Source organism: Heliangelus exortis, chromosome 1, assembly GCF_036169615.1.
Source record: "Heliangelus exortis chromosome 1, bHelExo1.hap1, whole genome shotgun sequence".
Classification (NCBI taxonomy): Eukaryota; Metazoa; Chordata; class Aves; order Apodiformes; family Trochilidae; genus Heliangelus; species Heliangelus exortis.
In genome coordinates, this window is record NC_092422.1 from 88,449,631 (window position 1) to 88,468,230 (window position 18,600).

The following is an 18,600-nucleotide window of genomic DNA, read 5'->3' on the forward strand; positions in this document are numbered from 1 at the left end:
TCTTTCATCATCCAGTCTTTGGCTTCTGTAGCAAAAGCATTTGCAGGACTGTGACTAGAGCAAAATTTAGGCATGGCTGCTTTTAGTCCATTTTCCATGCCCAGAGCAGCAGATTGTATTGCTCTGAGGATGATGTCATAGCAGTGCTATAAAACTGAGTTATAGGTTACTCTGGCTCTGTCAGGAGGTTTCTCCCCTTGCATGCACAGATCATGCTAGAAACTTGTTTAGCAGAAGCAGTTCTATCCAGCAGAGGTGACAAGTGTAGCTGATAAAAGTTTATTTGTTCTGTATTATCATTTGGCACATGATTAGCACAGCCATCTGTTCTCGTAATTTCTATCAGCCCAATTTAGACTGCAATAACATAATGCCATTAGATGTGTTTCCAACAAAGTGAAAAATCAAATATGATTTTTTTAAACCATCATGAGGTTAACATTACTCCTATTTAAAGACTAACAACATACTCGGGGAAAAGACATGATAAAAGAATAATTAATATTGCAGTTTTAAAATATTCTCATTTTCATACGGGAATATTATGCACTAATTTGACAGGGAAGTGTTCACATTTTCCTATGAATTATGTATGAGAACAATTTCACATAGGAAACCTAAACAGAATTATTTTAACTTATTACTCAAACCTGTATAATTTGATTTTAATCTCAGATATTATACAGTCTAATGGAAAGCATTAAAGACCTTACATAAATGCAATTTCATAATTGTTAGTGCAACCTCTCTTCACTTAGAGCCGAACACACCATTTGCTAATGCAGGGCAACTTTAGTGAAGTCTCTCAGTTATTTGGGGCACTGATCAGCAGATAGTAACATGAAGGGTGTGTTTCTAAAATGTCAGAGGATTTGAGGCCCTTAGATAAAGTTGGTCAAGCCTATGTGTGGGGCAGTTTCCTTCCCCTCTTTATTACCTGTTTGAATTAGTATTTTGAACTACTATGTTCATAAAAAGGGGTGTGGTGATATCTCAGGTGCAAATATAGAGTTTCAATTAGTGAATGAAATTTAAGGAATAACAATAAATTATACCAACTGTTGAAATGTCGATATAATGGCAAATATTTTTTCATACAGCCACTTCTAGTCTCAAGACAGACAGACAATAGGCTGTGTCAAGTCCATGAGTCTGAAAAAATCACATTTTTCAATTAATAACTGTAACTAGCTAGCACTGATAAAGGACCACTGTAATTACTTGATGTATGAGTGGAAGGAAAACTTGTATAGAAGAGAGAAAGTGATGACATTTTGCATTCACTTTTACCAGAACCATTACTGAACTTAAGTACATGATCCGAACTTGAAAAAAGAGCTTCAGAAAGTTGTTAAGGTGTAAGGCAAAAACTACAGGATATTAACAATTTACAGTAAATGATTTAGGAAGTTCAATCTGTATAACTAATTACGGAGAAAGATGGTTTAAAGAGGTAATTTCCTCATGTTCTGTAAGTACTTAAATAGGCAGAAGTTTTCTGACTGCAGAGGAAATCCTTAATGAAGGCACAGTAAGATCCAATAGCTGAGGTCAAAGCCAGATAGACCACAAACAGTACACTAACTTTCAAAAGTGAGAATAATTAACCATTGGAATAATTTACCCAGGGGTGTAACATTCTCTCTTCTTACAAGAAATCTTTAGTCATGAATAATGTCTTTTTAAAAAGCTATAGCTTAACTTCCAGATATGGACTTGATTCAGGAGTTAATGGGTGAGGCATGAAAGGTGAAAATAAATGACTGTAATGGACTTTCTAGTCCTTGGATCTATATTTTTTTTTCACCAGTGCCTCACAGTGAGGCAAAATTATGTATTAATGAAAGATGGGAAAAAAGAACTACAGAAAGGAGGTATGGGTTCCATTCCCTGTTTTTTCACTGACTTCTCTATTTGTCCATATATCTCAGTAAACTTCTCTGTAGGATGTGTATATTTTAAATAGTAATATGTTACTATGCTTGCCTGCCTCTCCAAAGTAAAAGGCAGAAAGAGTTCCTAACCTACTCTGAACACTTTACAGTACATGCTGCAGATACTGGGCCACATTTTCAAAGGCACCAAGCACCGAAAGCCAACAAAGATGTAAGCTTTCAATGTCTCTGAAATCAGGTGCTGAAATTATTATAATCAAGTTTTCAAGTCACTAATACAAATACTACTGAGGAGGAATAATAAGTGGGAATCATGAGCTATATTTTGACAGTGTTCTTTTTAATTGTTGTGAAGGAGGCTTCTCTGCCTTTCTCCCTTGAAGCTAACAGCCACACAAACAAAAAGCTTCAGTGTATCTAGAAGGATGTTCCATTAAAAAAAAGTCCCGATTTGTCATATTAAGTAGGTGAGTCAAAAAAATCAGACTTTTCTACAGCAAAGCAAGGGCAATTAAATTAAATGCACCTCAAGAAGAAAGCACTCCCCTAGATCAACAGGGAAATAAGAGCTTGTCAATTCCCATCCTGGTGCATTTCTAAACACTTTTTGAAGTACAGAAGGTAGAGCACTCAACACTTTGGCTTTGTCACAGCTGACAGCCTGTCGGTTTTAATGAAAATGCTCCGTTTAGAAGATGACAGAAATTACATGCGTTCCCCTTTTATTTTTCTGTCACCTTTTCTGTCTTGTGTTTTCACAGTAGAAGGAGGGTTTGGTTATTAAAGCATTACACAAGTATGCAAAATATATTAAGGAGAGGAAAAGGAAAAACTGCAATTACACACAATATGTGTTGGTGAGAAATGTATACTGTGGGATAACATATGTGTGGCAATAACTATTTGCTTTTAGCTCTCTTTAAAGAAGGTGAGGCCAAAATCTCTAGATAATGCTTTAGGTGAAGTTTTTATTATAGGATTGCCTGAGTAATTTCTAACAGGAGGATGATCTAAGCAGTATTAGATAACTCAAGTATTTCAGAACTTCTCTAGAAAATACAGTATCACTGTACAATTTCTTGGCTCTGCACAGCTTTCACAAACCTCTTTTATCAAGTGGCAGGCTTTTGATAAGTGTAACCCCTCTCATTGACCAAGATGTGTAACATCTTGTGAGGAAACACATTTCCAGCACTGGGGAGGGAAGGCTTCACTTGCAAATATGAGTCAGTACTATGAGATCTGGAAATAGCCCACAAATTTATACAAATTCTTCAACCTGATAGTGGCCATAGCACATGTTTTCCTAGTTTCAAATTGCAGCACAAGTGTGGGCAGCTGTAGCATGTACAAGGCAAAAATACTAAGGAAGTGAGTTTTCAGCAGTTTTAAGGGAAGTTCTGAATTGGATCCTCTGACTTATTTCTGTGACTGTTTCTTCATGCTTATTAAGAGAGAAAAATTAAATTATTAATGATGGCCGGTATGTACCATATCTCAAAATTGCACAAAGGATCTGAAAACAGTGACAGCTTTAGAAAAATGTAAAGAAAATTGAATTGTAAACTTTGGACGCGTTTCTATGATCTTTAATCTGTCCACACTAGTAGTCTCCAAAACTGTGGCTCTTTGTAGAAACAGAATTATGTATATTTAGAAAAGGTGAAACTGGATCCCAGGAAAAAATAAAAACACAACAACAACAACAACAGCAACAAAAAAAAAAAAAAAAAAAAAAAAAAAAAAAAAAAAAAAAACAAAAAAAACCAACAAAACCCAAAAAAACAAAAAAACAAACAAACAAAAAAAACCAAACAAAAAACATGAAGAAAAAAGAATCTACATGAAGCCATTGTGTACAACACAAGTCGTATTTCTGCCTCTCAGCTGTTGAGGTTTTGCTTGCTTGACACAAATGCACAGCGTGCACAAATTTACTGGAGGGACCAAAATGACCACAATTGTTCCATTAGCACCTTTTTATGTGTGCCTGGTCCTTTGATGTGCTAGCAGCTGAGCAGCATTTCCACCATCATCTTCCCCAGCTCAGTTTGGTAACAGAGTTACATCCCAGCTTGAAAAGCCTGACCCAAGTGTTGATGAGGCTGCAGAGGAGAGGTCTGTGTGGCATTCACAGCACCACTTCAGCAGCCTGGCAGCCCTGCCAGCTGAGTGGCATCGCTGAGGGCAAGCACAGGTCTGAATGGGCTGTGCTCTCTGAAATACAAAGCTGGTTAATGCTCACGCAGCTGGAAACAAGCAAGAAGGTATTGCCTTTGCTGCATGCCCATCGTTGACCCCAAGTAAAGGCCTTAAACATGATTCCAGCTCCTAAAAATGTCATTTTATGCTGCCTTCAAACTAAGGGAGACAACTGGGCTGTCATTACTTTTAGTTCCTATGACTTTGTTAGCAAAGATAGATTTTCTTTATGTGTATTTCAGCAGTGCACAATCTGTATATGACACTAGTCAGCCTATGATTTTTACACTGAAATTCTAAATATCTTTCTACCCTAAAGTCAGGGATAAGGGTAATCCTTGTTAAATAGTACAGACATTGAGTACCTGTGAAATGAGGAGGTTGAGTGGAATGGGACAAGTGTTTATGTCTGTGTAATTGGGACTGTGAAAGAAGAAGGAAGAAATACTCAGCATTACATTACATCGCACCTAGAACATCCATGGCAAGAATCAACCAAGAAAAAAAAAAAAAAAAGTATTCTCTAACCATCAAGAGGTATTTCTTTGTCAATCATCACGAGCCTTTCTCCCCAGGAGTATAATTCCTCCTGGCTTTGGAACTGGGCTGTACAACTGACTGCAGGTAAAGAACAATCCTACGAGTTTTAAGGGGGTGCAGCAGCTGTCTGGGGTCTGCCTGCACACCTTCTGTGCTTTCTGGTTGCTAGTAAACAGCTGCTAGCTGCCTGATTTTTATACAAAAGCTTGTTAGCATGTTTGGTCAAGATGAGCTATTTTGTGACTAGCAAATGAATAATTTATTAGTAATTGAGAAGCTAGGTAAAACATCTTTCACTGGTTTATCTTATTAATCATTTCCTCTAAACATTACAACTAGCGTATTAAAATACAGGATGCAAGACAGCTTTATTTTTTTCATGTAACCTTTTCAATGCCGTATTTCAGACACCAGTCTCTGAAACTGAAATATTACCTAATAAGGTGCTTTTCCAACTACACTTAACAATACCTTTGTTTATAAGTAATTTGAATTGAAACACAAGTCTTTTGTGTGCAAGAAATTAAATTTTCAGAAGCATTTGTAGTTGAATATGGCCTCTGTATAAGAAGGAACCTGTAAAACCCCCTGTACTGTACTACAGTGTTGCCCATGGCTGAGGAGAGTGCTCCTGCCATCCAGTCCTCCCTCCTCCTTCACACCTTCGCTTGTCCAGCTTTTCTTTTTCAGTAGCAGGCAAGTATTTCAACATCTTCTGTGCCTTCATTCTGGGGACTTATTTTGTTAATATACTTCATAGTAATGGCACACATTTTCAAACAAACAAACAAGGTACTTCAGCAGGCTATGTGCTGTGTGGTTTATCCTTTTCCAAAGTTGTGGCCAAACTGCTTCCATGCTTTTTCCTTGATTTTCAGGAGAACAGGGTCAACCTAGACAGAACACCAGCATTTGTAGTTTAGTATCCATAAAAGGATGAAAGATGTGGGCTGATGTTGCTTTATTAAATATTTTCAGCTCTAAGGGTTGGTCCTGTCCTGTGGCATTAAATGACTGTTAAAATATTTTTTTTTCCATTTCTTTTAGATTATGGTTTGGAGGAGATTGCCCTCTATAATGATGTCATTTCCTTTTTGTCTTTACTGTGCTCAATTGCTTTCCCACTGATGCATTTGTGAGCAAGCACCCTGACTACATTTAATTATTAAAAAAATCATTACTCAAGTAGAGCTCTGAACAAAAGGAAATATTTCTTGTATACAATTTTATTGTATATTAGTTCAAAATTGGTTTCATCTCCATGTATTCTCTCCCCTAATTTGGGAACAGAGTCTATTTTGTAACACATAGGTATGTATATTGCAAGACCTACTAGCTACTAGAGAAAGAAAAGCAGAGATAAAAAAGAAAAAGATACTATAATTTTCCTCAGTGTAAAAGTTTTAGAAAAGCATAAGTAGCTTGGACTGCATTGTTTTTTTAATGGGAAAAGTGGCCAGGTGAGGGCTCAAGTTTGCAACACATTCTAACCATATTAGTGCCATTGACTGTAATATGGAAAAAGTTTTAGAGTAAATATGTAATATGTAAATGTTAGCTTTTTTATGCCCTTGCTTTTAGAACATGCATTTACACAGAGTAGAGGCATCTGCAGAGGTGTCAAATGATCAAAGCTGAACATGTGTACATACACAGCATGAGATTTTCCCTATATTCTAGAGTTTATAACAAAAATACATGTTTGAAGAGAATTTCAACCATATTATTTTCAGTTTGTATGAACACTGGGAGAAATACTGACTTTGAACATGTCAGTCTTGTTCAGTTTTTGGGGGGCAGTCACTTTTCTGGACCTAATTGTTTTCTTAAAATAAATAATTCTGTGCAGAATTAAAAAAAAATAAATATATTTGAATACTAAATAACATCTCATCTGCTGCTTATTTAAACCGTTCTTTTAGACACTGTCTGTCTACCTGCTTACATTGCGTTTCTCTAATCACAGACTGCAATATTATTTTTTAAAAAAATAAGTTCCTAGCAGATCACATAACATATTATCTCATATTTTGCCAGTAGCTTGGCCATGGTAGTACTGGGCTACAAAGAACTCAGCCTGTTTCTTGGTTCTGCTGAGGTCTGAAGGAAACGGGCAGGGGTGGAGCTGTTCCTGACACGTGTAGGCACTGTGTAGCCTGCAGCCAGGGCAGGTGTGTGCAGCTTCTCAAGGCACACGTAGGCAACATCATCAGGGATGGCTTCTCTGACCTTGTTTTGCCCTCACATTTGAAGCAGGCTGTGGAGCAGGACCGTGCAGTACTTGGCTCTTCAGGACAGCTCCTTTTAGTAACACATTCCATATTCTTGGTGTAAAAACTTCCTTGTTTTGTGGGTTTCTCTTGCTTTCACTCATCCCTTTAGTTTTGCTTTTCATGATCTTTTTGTCTCAATTTTCTGGTGTAACTGGACAACAAATATCATTTTGGCTAATATTGTTTAATTATGTATGCCATCCCAGACCATCCTTCTGACAATTACAGCTCTGCTGGTGAATTGTCATCATATCATTCTACAATATTGAGTTCAGATGGATTAAATTCTGCATTGGTTCTTTATCCTGAATTTTATTTCAGAAGCCTCTTAGATATTGTTTGTTGATTGTGGTATAGACCATGACACATTTATTTCCTTTGCTTCTCATGTGTTCCTTACATGTTCCTATTTATTATGAATTAATAGCTTTATGAGCATTTTGCAGTGAGTACTTCGGAAACTTACAATTGGCAGCTTCTAGGCTCCAGAAAAAAACCTTTCAGTACCCTCCAATTGTGTCCTCCTGCCCCCAATGTGAGCAAGCAGGAGTGTAACCTGCAGTTACTTTAAACACTGCGAATTCTTGTGTCTTTCAGGATCTAGATTTCTCATCACATCCACGGGAGCCTTGTATATTTTAGACGTACAGAATGAAGATGGACTGTACAACTACCGATGTACCACAAAGCACAGATACACTGGAGAAACGCGACAAAGCAACAGTGCAAGACTTTTTGTATCAGGTGCTCCTTTATATATCATATTAAATTAAGTATTATATATGCCTCTTTCTAGTGTGCTAAAACGACAAGGCAGGCCCACAGCCCATATGCACTAACAACCATTTTGTCAGTCAAAAAGAAGGTAGAAGTGGTCAGCCGTGAGCTGCTGCTGCTGCAAAATAAAATTCCTATTTTAAAATCCCCTTTTCTGTTTTTCATCTCCTGTGAGTTATTTCCAGAAAGCCTGTAGAGTGCACTGGCATTTAGCACAATGATTTTTAATAGGTGTAGAGTACTGTATAAAAGGACTGTGGATAGGATTCATCACATTAAAAGAAGACATGTGCAGTCAAAGTCTTTAACTTCCCTTTGTAGCCAAAGGAGAGGAAAAATTTTAGGGGTAGTGTATCTGGCCTCCTTCACTTTGGGATGAGATTAATTGCCCTTTTTTTCTCTGTTAACCATAGCAGGAGCTCAGGGCATTTATCTCAGCTGTAGATATTTCCACTGCAGGAGTTTCAGATTAGCTGAGGTGCATTCCAGCCTTCCTTTTCATTCATCACACTTCTTCCCTGGGCACATGTGTTTTCCTGCTTCCAGGAGGGATCTCCAGCCAGAAGGGGTATGTGACCTGTCCTAGGCCACTCAGGGTGCAGCAGGCTGACAGGAAGGTTAGCTGGTGGATGTTCATGGGCAGAGCTTAGAGTCCCAGTGCATGCAGCTTTGTGCAGCTGGTAGGAAAATAAGAAGGTAAACGGGGTATTTGAATATTTGTCATTGTAAATCATCTCTTGATGGTCCTGCGTGTGATGGACTGTCGGGTTCCTCAGACACACACAACAAACATTGAGGGCTGTCAGGGCGGTGCTGCTCCAATTCCATCTTCTCCCCATTTCTCAATGAGAGGAGGTGCCAGCTCTGGGTGAGGTGAGAAGGAGGAGCATTCTCAAAGCCTGAGTTTGGAAGTTGCTCTCAAACAACTCTTTATAGGATTAGATCTTCTCCATCTTCCCTTCCTCTCCCTCATTTACTGAGTGCTTATAACTGCGAACAGTGTTTGTGTGTGAGCAAATCTGCAGCTGTATTTCCATAGAGTTAGCTAAGACCATATCCCAGACACTCTTCTTTCTCCCTATATCCTTGCCTTACAGAAGACATGCCCACCGTCCCACTGGAAGTCCCAGAGGTTGTTTTTTTTCTCCTTTTCCCTGTACTTTGTCGCCCTAAAAGCCCTAACCCTAAAGATCAATCAGGGTATGGTGACCTTCACAATCAGTGAAAGGGGGTCATTCTCTTTTAGATCTTGTCTGCTTGTCTTTTGGTCTTTTTTGTCAGAGAAAACCACCTAAAACAGAAATGAGGTCTCAGCTCTCTGTCTCTGTTTAAGCGCCCCGAGGGAGACAGAGGTGGGCACAAGATTTTGCATTGGTTACATACTTGCTGCCTTCCTCCAAAATGGTCATTGCTGAAGGATTCTGGAACCCTCTGACCACACAAGCCAGTACTTAAATATACTAATAATGAAAAAAATAATGTGATTGTTGAGGTTAGAATCCCTTACCAGTCAGATCCAGGAACTTCTTCCTTTGATTGGTGTCCGTTGCATAAAAAAACCTCTTGCCTCTGCTTTTCCCAGCCAGATGAAGCAGTTTTTCTGCACAGTAATCTGCCTGATTTGGTCTTATAAGGATAGGCAACATCCTATTTTTCTAGCTGGCTCTGCAATATGGTCTGCTTCCATGTGAAATCATGCTAAGGCTGAGCCAGTGGTAATGTAAATACAATCAGGCTTGTATCTTGGTTACCACAGGAAAATTTCTAGTTATGTCACTGAACAAAAGGGGGGAAATGAAAGCTCTGTCTTGTTTGTAATTCAGGACAAGCACCCTAAAATATATGCTCTGTCTGGAGTTCCCTTTTCTGTTCTCCTCCACAGACCAAATCAAAATAGGAAATTTTACTTTTGTGCAATAGCTGGCTACTTCAGTTCAGTGAGGTTAATTATTCTCTATTACAGTCCAGCAATTTAGAGAAGTGTTTGTCTCTTAATATTTCTCTAGCACATTTTATTTTTTTCTTAACTGGAATTTATATTTCAAAATACTGAACCCTTTAAGAACTGAGACTAGAGAATCCATGAACACAGTTTTGAAATATGTGCTTACATGAGACCTACGTTTTTGCCTGCTTTTCATATCCATACATATTGCTTACTTATTTGGAGGTTAAATAGGTTGTGTTGGATATCTATCATAATCTATTGGCCACATTTTAAATATGAGTTAATATTAATTATTGTTGGAAACAGTCAGAAAGCTAACATGTTTATAATAGCAAATACACATGTGAAACATTAGTAAGCCTATGACTAAAGCAAAGTTCAAAATTTCATTTGAAGTAAGAACATCTCCTTGAAATAACATGGCCTTTCTAAATTTGGTTTAAACGAAGGCCATTAACATGCTGCAAAATATTCCTCTAATGCCAATCATAGTGTGCTTTTCCAAAAATAATTTTGTCCAGCCATGAATTCCACCTACCAAAATTTTTACTGTTTTTTAACCTTCAGCCTACAAAAAATCCTCATGAATTTGAAAGCATTATGAGTTTCTTGCTCTGTCCTTCAAAGAAGCTCCAAAGTAGAATATTTTAGAACGGCGCTTTGCCTCAGTTATTCTGCTGTTGTTCTTGCTGGAAGTCATTTGCAGATGACTGTTAAGGCATAGTAAAATAATAATTTAAAAGAGTCTGTAGCACATACTGGAAATGGGTTATTTTATTTTGCTATTTGCCTCATTGCAGGTGGTTGCAAATGAGCCCTGGGATTTCTTTTGCACTTTTTTTTCCTTTTTAATTTTTTTTTCTTTTCTTTTCTGGAATACATGCAATGTAGGATCTCTACATTGGAGTCTGTTTCAGGTGCATCCCAAAAAGATGTTTTTATCAATCATTTAAATATATGAGTACAGAGTACAAGAAAGCAAGTCAGTGGAATCACCATTTTGTCTATCCCTGAATATATTTTAAGTACCTCCTCTATAAGAAGTAGCACAAGGCCTCTCAAGTCCATAGACAAATCCTAATTCAGCTGTTCCATGCATGGGAGCCCAGGTTGGGCTTCTGTTACCAAGGCTCAGTTTGTGAAAGGAAAAAATGAAGAAAAAGTGAACCTGGGATAGAAGATGCAGGGACCGGTGTGCTGTTCTTGAAGAGTGAGAAATGGCATCTGCAGAAGGGGCCTGTGTCCCCCATGGTGCCTGCTGCTCTAGAACCCATCTCCTGAGGCCAGCCTGCCTGGCTTTCTAGGATTGTACCTGGTCATAGGGACAGGAGAGCATATGCGGTTCTCTACAGCATGCTGGGAGGCTATTGGAGTGTGATATTTACTACGTACAATTTTTTCTTACCATTATTTTAATTCCTTCCCTGCTGGCCCCCATCCTGACTCAAAGTTTCTATGGTACTTTGTATTTTATAGTTAAGGAATTTAAAATGGGACCATGTAAATCCTTCACAAAGTCTTCTGAAGGCTTCTCTATTCACAAGAATATGGAGAAAATATAAATATGCTGTGAGTTTTGAGTAGGAATGCACAGATACTTTTAAAAGATAATTCTACTTTTTATTATCTATTATTTTCAATTGAAGAAATCAATTGCATGTAGATATAACCTTCATAAGAACCAGAATTGTGATTTCTTGTATGCTTATGTTTTTACTCAGTTAATTCCTCAGTCTGCACAGAAGAATCTGTGCACTGAAAACATAGATCCCTTATGACTCAAAAGAAGAGAGCTGGCTAATCAGTTAGTCAAGTTGACATTGGCCTTCCCAATAGCATCCTGGCAGATTGTGCTTTCAGTATGCCAGACATAAACAGCATGGCAAGCTCAAAAATATAACCCATCTTAGTGCTAAATATGGATTTCGAGGCTACTGATGCATGTAAAATAATTTAAATACTGGCTGACACATTTCTAATGAGACAGGCAGCAAGTTGCTGCAAACTGAATAGGGTTTCTGCCTTTAGCAACTCAAATTTTTGCTGGCACCTAGGCAGCAGAAAAACCTTTGTGGTTCATTTCATTGAACTTGGAATTTAGGATTTTATCTAGATATCCGCATAAAATTGACTTAGCCCTTTTGTTTACCATCACAATTTTAGTTTCTGGATCCATAGTATACCTTGTGTAATGTGTTAAGCTATTTGCTCTCAAGTGTACCCTCTCAGGTGTGGCTACAGTTCATGAAGATCTATATCTATATAAGCTAGTTTTAAAGTAACTAGGTCAGATACTGATGGGACTGTCACTTGAGAAGCTTGAATTCAGCATTAACTGCTCCTTTAATCTCTCCAGCTCCTAACAGGAACATTCTGCAGCTTCCTTGAGAGCAGTACCTGAACTAGCTAAATCAGTGACCACTTGAAAATGTCAAAATGGTTGCAATCACACATAGACCCAGGAAACTATGATGTAGATATACCCAAAAAGAGATCAGTGTGTCAGATAGGACAAAAGTGAGTTGATCAGCATGTGGAGTTTCTTTGTGAGACAGAAGTGTTGGCAAAGTGGGCAAGTATGTTGAGAAAATAGATGAATATTTGTTGATTTATTTCTCAGTATTTATTGTGCAATAGCTCCAGGATGGGCTTCCATCATGCTGCACAAAACTGTAAATCATGTCAGCCTCTTCCTCCAAAAGTTTTCAAACTTTAAAGGCCAAAACCACAGAATTCTATTTCTGGTGGGGCACATGCAATTGTGGTGAAGCCAGTCTGCCAGATGTCTGAGATGTGTAAAATATATGCCAGGTGCTACACGAGCACATTGGTCTGAGAGCTGCTTTTGTCTGGAAGTTGAGCACAGGAATTTGGATCATTAAGTTGTACACTGTCCTTGTCATATTAACTTCTTTTTCTAGAGAAGAAGACTCGTCTGTCAGATTGAAGATAGAAATTCCTGTGATTTTTCCCATTTCATTTTAATACAAGAGACTAAAATGCTCTTTAATATCATATCCTCCAGACTACTGAGAAGGATGGAGAACATGCTTGCTTCATTCTAGTTGAATAGTGCAGGGATAAGAGTAATAATTGTTAAGGCAACACATTTCTGGTTCTCCATTCCTCTGACAGGGGGGACATGAAGGATGGCCAGAAAGATGGTTGCCACCTGGGAAAAAATCCAGTGAGAGGATTTCCAAGTAGTCATGAGGTGCTTCCCTAGCACATGTTCCTGGATCCCAGCCACTGCTACTGAGACATTGCAAACTCATGAGTGGGTCACAGTAGCAAACTGCAGTATGTAGAATACACACCCATGAGTCAGAAAATGTGGGGGGAAAATATTGACATCTAGCTTAGTGAACAAAAGAATTTTAATGCTCCCACTGAAAAAATGCTGCTCGTTCTTTCAGATCCAACAAATTCAGCTCCATCTATTCTAGATGGGTTTGACCACCAAAAAGCCATGGCAGGAGAGCAAGTGGAGCTGCCTTGCAAAGCATCAGGGCATCCTGCACCGAAGTATCGCTGGCTGAAGGACAACGTTCCCTGGGAGCTGGACAGCAGGTTTCGGCAGACTGTTACGGGTCTGCTGATCGAGAACACGCGTCCCTCAGACTCAGGCAGCTATGTCTGTGAGGTGTGGAACAACTACGGGACTGCCGAGATGGTTGGGAGACTCTATGTAAAACGTAAGTCCTGGACTTAGTTAAGCTCTTGGGCCACTGCTTGCCTGGGTGGGTGTTGCTGTATCTTGCTGTGCCCTCTGCTGTTTTGTAACTTGGCCTTAGCGATGCTTAAACTTCTCCGAGCTGTGGAGCAGTAGAATGTAGGCTCTGGGGAGATGAGGTCATTGGACAACAGAGTGATCAGAAGTGCAAATAGATGCAATTTATAATGCAGCTACATAATTTATCACTTGGAGGATATGTAATTTAGAAGCTTGAATTGGATGTTTAAAAAGGAATTGCAAATTTTCTCATGAATAAAGCTGACAAACTCTCACTGCCATGATTCATGCTGTTCAGTAATATTGAATACTCATAGCCCCCCTCAGCTGAGTATTCATGTGTGAATATTCTGAGTGTTTCACAAATTCTTTGATGATAATTATTACTTAGGAACACGGTTCTGGAGAAGTGTTATTATTATATTGTTAATATATGTATATATATGGTTTTGGGGTTTTTTTGTTTGTTTTTGTTTTGGTTTGTTTTTTTGTTGGTTTGGTTTGGTTTGGTTTGGTTTGGTTTGGTTTGGTTTTTCCGGAATAGCAATAATGCTTCATGAACTGTGTTTCCAACCTATACAGCATTACTAGCAAACTGAAAAGAGAGGAGTTTGTGAACCGTTCAGGACCCAACTATTTTTTCACAAATAATTATGCATAATGTGTTTGGGCAAAATAAAATCAAGCTCAAAGATCAGTAATCCATGACTTGTAACAAAGTATCTTTGCTTCTAAATCTATTCATAAAAATAAGTTGAATTCAATCTGCACTGTACAATATGAAGTCCAGTCTGAAACATAATGCAATGGTACCACTAATGATACTGAAAGTATCCCCAGTGCCTGGTGATACATTTTACTTCTGGACTCAGTTCTCAAACTGCCAGTAGGTATTTTCTGCATCATTTTGGCAGGAAACAACAACTGGGCAAAGGTGTTTTACCCTCCTCTGCAATGGAAGATGTGGTTCACTTTCTTGAGTCAGTATGGCTCTGAGATGGTTGTGGTTCACTTGAATGAGTCTGTTTTGTTTAACAGGCTGTCGACAGTTTTGAACATTTGAGGTCTTTTGGATAGGAAATATGATGTTCAGTGACTTGTAATGTGTATAAGCACAGATTAACTGTTATCTGCACCATTATACAAGAAAGCTTTGTTACATATGTGTCTGTAATCCAGAATTTTTTCCAGGCCTCTGCTCCCAATGGACCACTAAAGATTTATTCCTGATTTGTGTTAGACAATGTTCTGTAAAGTGAATGAGTTGCAGAAATTTTTGTGTACAAGCATGTGTGTATGTGCATGTGTATGCATATATGCAAGCTGGTAAAAAACCAAGTAAGTTGGTATGTATTTAGTATCAGAAATGGCATTGCTGCTGATAGTCCTTCTTTACTAGGAAGTCAAATGAAAATATGCAAAGCATGAGATGAGATTGTCTTCAGGAGTGCTGTTAACTGTTACATGGCAGGATAAATTTTATTATCCTTGCATTTGTGTTTATGACTTTTTTCAGGACTGGGATTTTTTGGGTTTTTTTGTTTTGTTTTGGGGGGTTTGGTTTTGTTTGGTTGGTTTTTTTTTTTTCTTTTACAATAGAGAACTTGCATTACCTAGACACTATGTTTTTAAGACTGATTTAAAAATACTGTAGTATTCCTATTTTGAAGAAAATGTAGTCTGCCCCCACACAGAAGCACACATGGACAGATCTTAAATTTGTCTGTGCATGCATCTCTGTTAACATTCTAGTGTGGGTCTTCCACTCCTAAAAGTTAATCTCTCCATTGCTTATATTTACAGTGTTTACACTAGGGAGAGGTTTTGGAACATGCAAACTGCCTTCATTTTGCAGGAAAATAAATCAGAAGATGAGCCTCAGGAATGCACCTTTTTCACCAGTTCAAATGTCCACACAAATATGAAGTAATATCCTACCCTCTCAAAACACGTGTGGGCCCTCAGCACCAATGGTTTAGCTCAGTAGATCTGCTCCTACTGTTCATTTAGGCATGATCCAGAGGATTATATCACATTAAGTAGATCATCCCTATAGATATCATGGATATTGGATGTTTGTTTAGCACACACTCCTCTGTTTGTGTTTGGTTTTTGTTTTTTTTTTTCAGAAGGGTACGCATGGCTGTGATTTTTATTGTTCTCCTTAACTGAGAATTAATGTGTTGTTTGCACATAAATGCACACGCATACTTAATGTTCTTTATTTCCCTTTCCCTCTCCTTTATTTTGATTTAAATCTTCAGAGCCACTAAAAGCCACGATTAGCCCACGGAAAGTAAAAAGCAGTGTTGGTAGTCAAGTGTCCTTGTCCTGCAGCGTAACGGGAACTGAGGACCAGGAGCTCTCCTGGTATCGTAATGGTGAAATCATCAACCCTGGTAACAACGTTCGGATCACTGGCATCAACCGGGAGAACCTCATTATGGATGGCATGGCCAAGAGTGATGGTGGAGCTTACCAGTGCTTTGTGCGCAAGGACAAGATGTCTGCTCAAGACTATGTTCAGGTGGTACTAGAAGGTCAGTCACTACCTAATTAGCAATTCTGGTTTCCATAAGAGACATGTCCTCTTCAGTATCACTTTCATAAATTGAGGGACCCAACTGTCAGTGGTGTTTATTGTGCCATACTCTGAGCAAAACTAATCATAGAATCATAGAATCATAGAATCATAGAATTGGCTGAGTTGGAAGGGACCTCAGAGATCATCAAGTCCAACCCTTGATCCACTACCGCTGCAGTTACCAGTCCATGGCACTGAGTGCCACATTCAGTCTCTATTTTTAAATATCTCCAGGGAGAGAGAATCCACCACTTCCCTGGGCAGCCCATTCCAATGCCTGATCACCCTCTCAGTAAAGAAATTCTTTCTAATGTCCAACCTAAACCTCCCCTGGCACAACTTGAGACCGTGCCCTCTTGTCTTGCTGAGAGGTGCCTGGGAGAAGAGACCGACCCCCCCCCCCCCCTGGCTACACCCTCCTTTCAGGGAGTTGTAGAGAGTGATGAGGTCTCCCCTGAGCCTCCTCTTCTCCAGGCTGAACACCCCCAGCTCCCTCAGCCTCTCCTCATAGGATCTGTGCTGGAGTCCCTTCACCAGCCTGGTTGCCCTCCTTTGGACCTGCTCCAGCACCTCAATCTCCTTCCTGAACTGAGGGGCCCAGAACTGGACACAGTACTCGAGGTGTGGCCTCACCAGTGCTGAGTACAGGGGCAGAATCACTTCCTTGGACCTGCTGGTCACGCTGTTCCTGATACAGGCCAGGATGCCATTGGCCTTCTTGGCCACCTGGGCACACTGCTGGCTCATGTTCAGCTTCCTATCAATCCAGACTCCCAGGTCCATCTCTGCCTGGCTGCTCTCAGCCACTCTGTCCCCAGCCTGAATGGATTTGAAAACAAAAATCCCTCCTGAACAGTCCTTCCAGTCTTGTTTTATTTTTTGTTTGTTTGTTTGTTTGTTTTTCCTTTAAATAGGGCTGGGTGGAGGTGGGAGCGTTGATATTTGACGTTAGCTTTCAGGAGGACATAAGAGAATAGGTCCCTATTCAACTCCAAAAGACTTCTTCTGGGCATGGCTTTTCTGGTTGGGCATCATCTTAAGTAACTGACATCATGTTCCACATGATAATCAAGTGAGGAAAGTAATCAGGTTGTACAGAGCCAGTTCACTAGTGAGGCTGTAGTGCATTCATGGCATGGACACTATTTTTAGAGTCTTTATAGAAAAAGAGATTACCTGCCTGTTCTGAGTTACCTCGGCAACCATCTCCTGTGACTAAGAAAGCCTAAAGAGCATATTGATAATCTATCATGATGTCAAGAGAGTGCAGGTTATCAGAGAGCAACAGCAGGAAAGATTTCAAAGACACTCAGGTCTCACTGGAAAAATAATGTCTACTTTCATTGGCAAAAAAAGCCTGTCAGTGGAATAAAAAAAAAAAGAGAAGGAGGGGTGGCAGAGGTACACAGTGTGCACACTCACAGATTTATTGGTCCTGTGTCAGCTTACTTTCAGGATAAAAATAACCCTTTTTTATTGTTGCTATTGTTTTTTTTTTTTCTGAGGGATGACAGTATCTAATATACAGCAAAGCAAAGGAAGAGTCAGAGATGAAAATAAATAAATAAATTAGAACTCTGCCACACAACCAAAATGAAAGGGAGAGAGGAGGAGAAAATCGTAAAATTAAATCAAATTGAATGCTTCTTCAATATTCTGAGGTCTTTCAGCAGCCTGAGAGTGGCAGTGCCTTATATTTTAACTGTGGCTCAAACAGGGGAATTTTGCAGCCCTGGTTTTAATGCTGCTGTGGTTCAGCATGTTTTGAGCAGAGTCTGGCATACATCATGCCAGTTCTCTCAGTTTCCTAGGTGAGTTTGCACTGAAACTGCAATGAAAGCAGTATGAATTCCAGGGGAGTCATCATGGTTCAAGCCTCCTTGAACCTGTGTTACTCAATACAGGTAACACATAGCAGAGTGTTTGTGAAAAGGTAGTGTATTGTGTGTGCAAACAAATAGCGCATCTCACAGGTCTGGGAACTTGGTCCTAATACTCTCTGTCCTGTGCAACACTGAAAGGAATTGTCTTTAAAGGGTTTTGCATGCAATGTGTTTTCAAGTGTCTTTGGCTCCTCTTTTAGGTAATGAAGTGCCTTTTTCTTTGTTCCTTGCAGGCATTAATACTGTAAGAGTACTGAAGATAGGTTGCATGCTCCTTGGCTCTTTAAAATCAGACAGTAGCCTACTGCACTGTTGCCCACACTTTGGACTGGATTGCTTCCTGTGTTCTGCATACTGAACTTACTGTGTGGCCTTTTGCTCCCAATTACACTGAAATTTCTTCTAAATACAGCTTTGACAGTTTGATTTTCAAAGGAGAATAATAATGCATGCATGATCTCATAAAGAACTTCCTAGCTAATAGCAGAGTGTCAGCACTCCTAAATGTTACCCCAATGAACTCTCAGGTTAGCTGGTTGTTTAAAACTGCTCCCTACTTAAAATTTCAAAGTTTCTGTCTCCGTCCATTCTCTTTATTCCCTTGCCTGGTAGAGGCTGAATAAATGGTAACACAGATCTCAAGACAAAGCATTTGAATGCTTCCATTTCAGAGGAATATTTATCCATAGAACAAAATGACCACAGAAAGAAACTGTTACTGGCAATCTATATTCAGAAAAACCTAATCATAGAATCATAGAATAT

General features: G+C 39.1%; 1 protein-coding gene across 1 annotated transcript in view; it reads left to right on the forward strand.

Annotated features, from left to right (window-relative positions):
- Positions 1-18,600, forward strand: part of DSCAM (DS cell adhesion molecule) — a 450,058-nt gene that overhangs the window by 257,341 nt on the left and 174,117 nt on the right. The window contains exons 4-6 of the mRNA XM_071752599.1: positions 7,508-7,654; positions 13,052-13,330; positions 15,633-15,908. Of these exons, the coding sequence (XP_071608700.1) occupies positions 7,508-7,654; positions 13,052-13,330; positions 15,633-15,908 (702 nt within the window). The remainder of the gene's footprint in view (positions 1-7,507; positions 7,655-13,051; positions 13,331-15,632; positions 15,909-18,600) is intronic.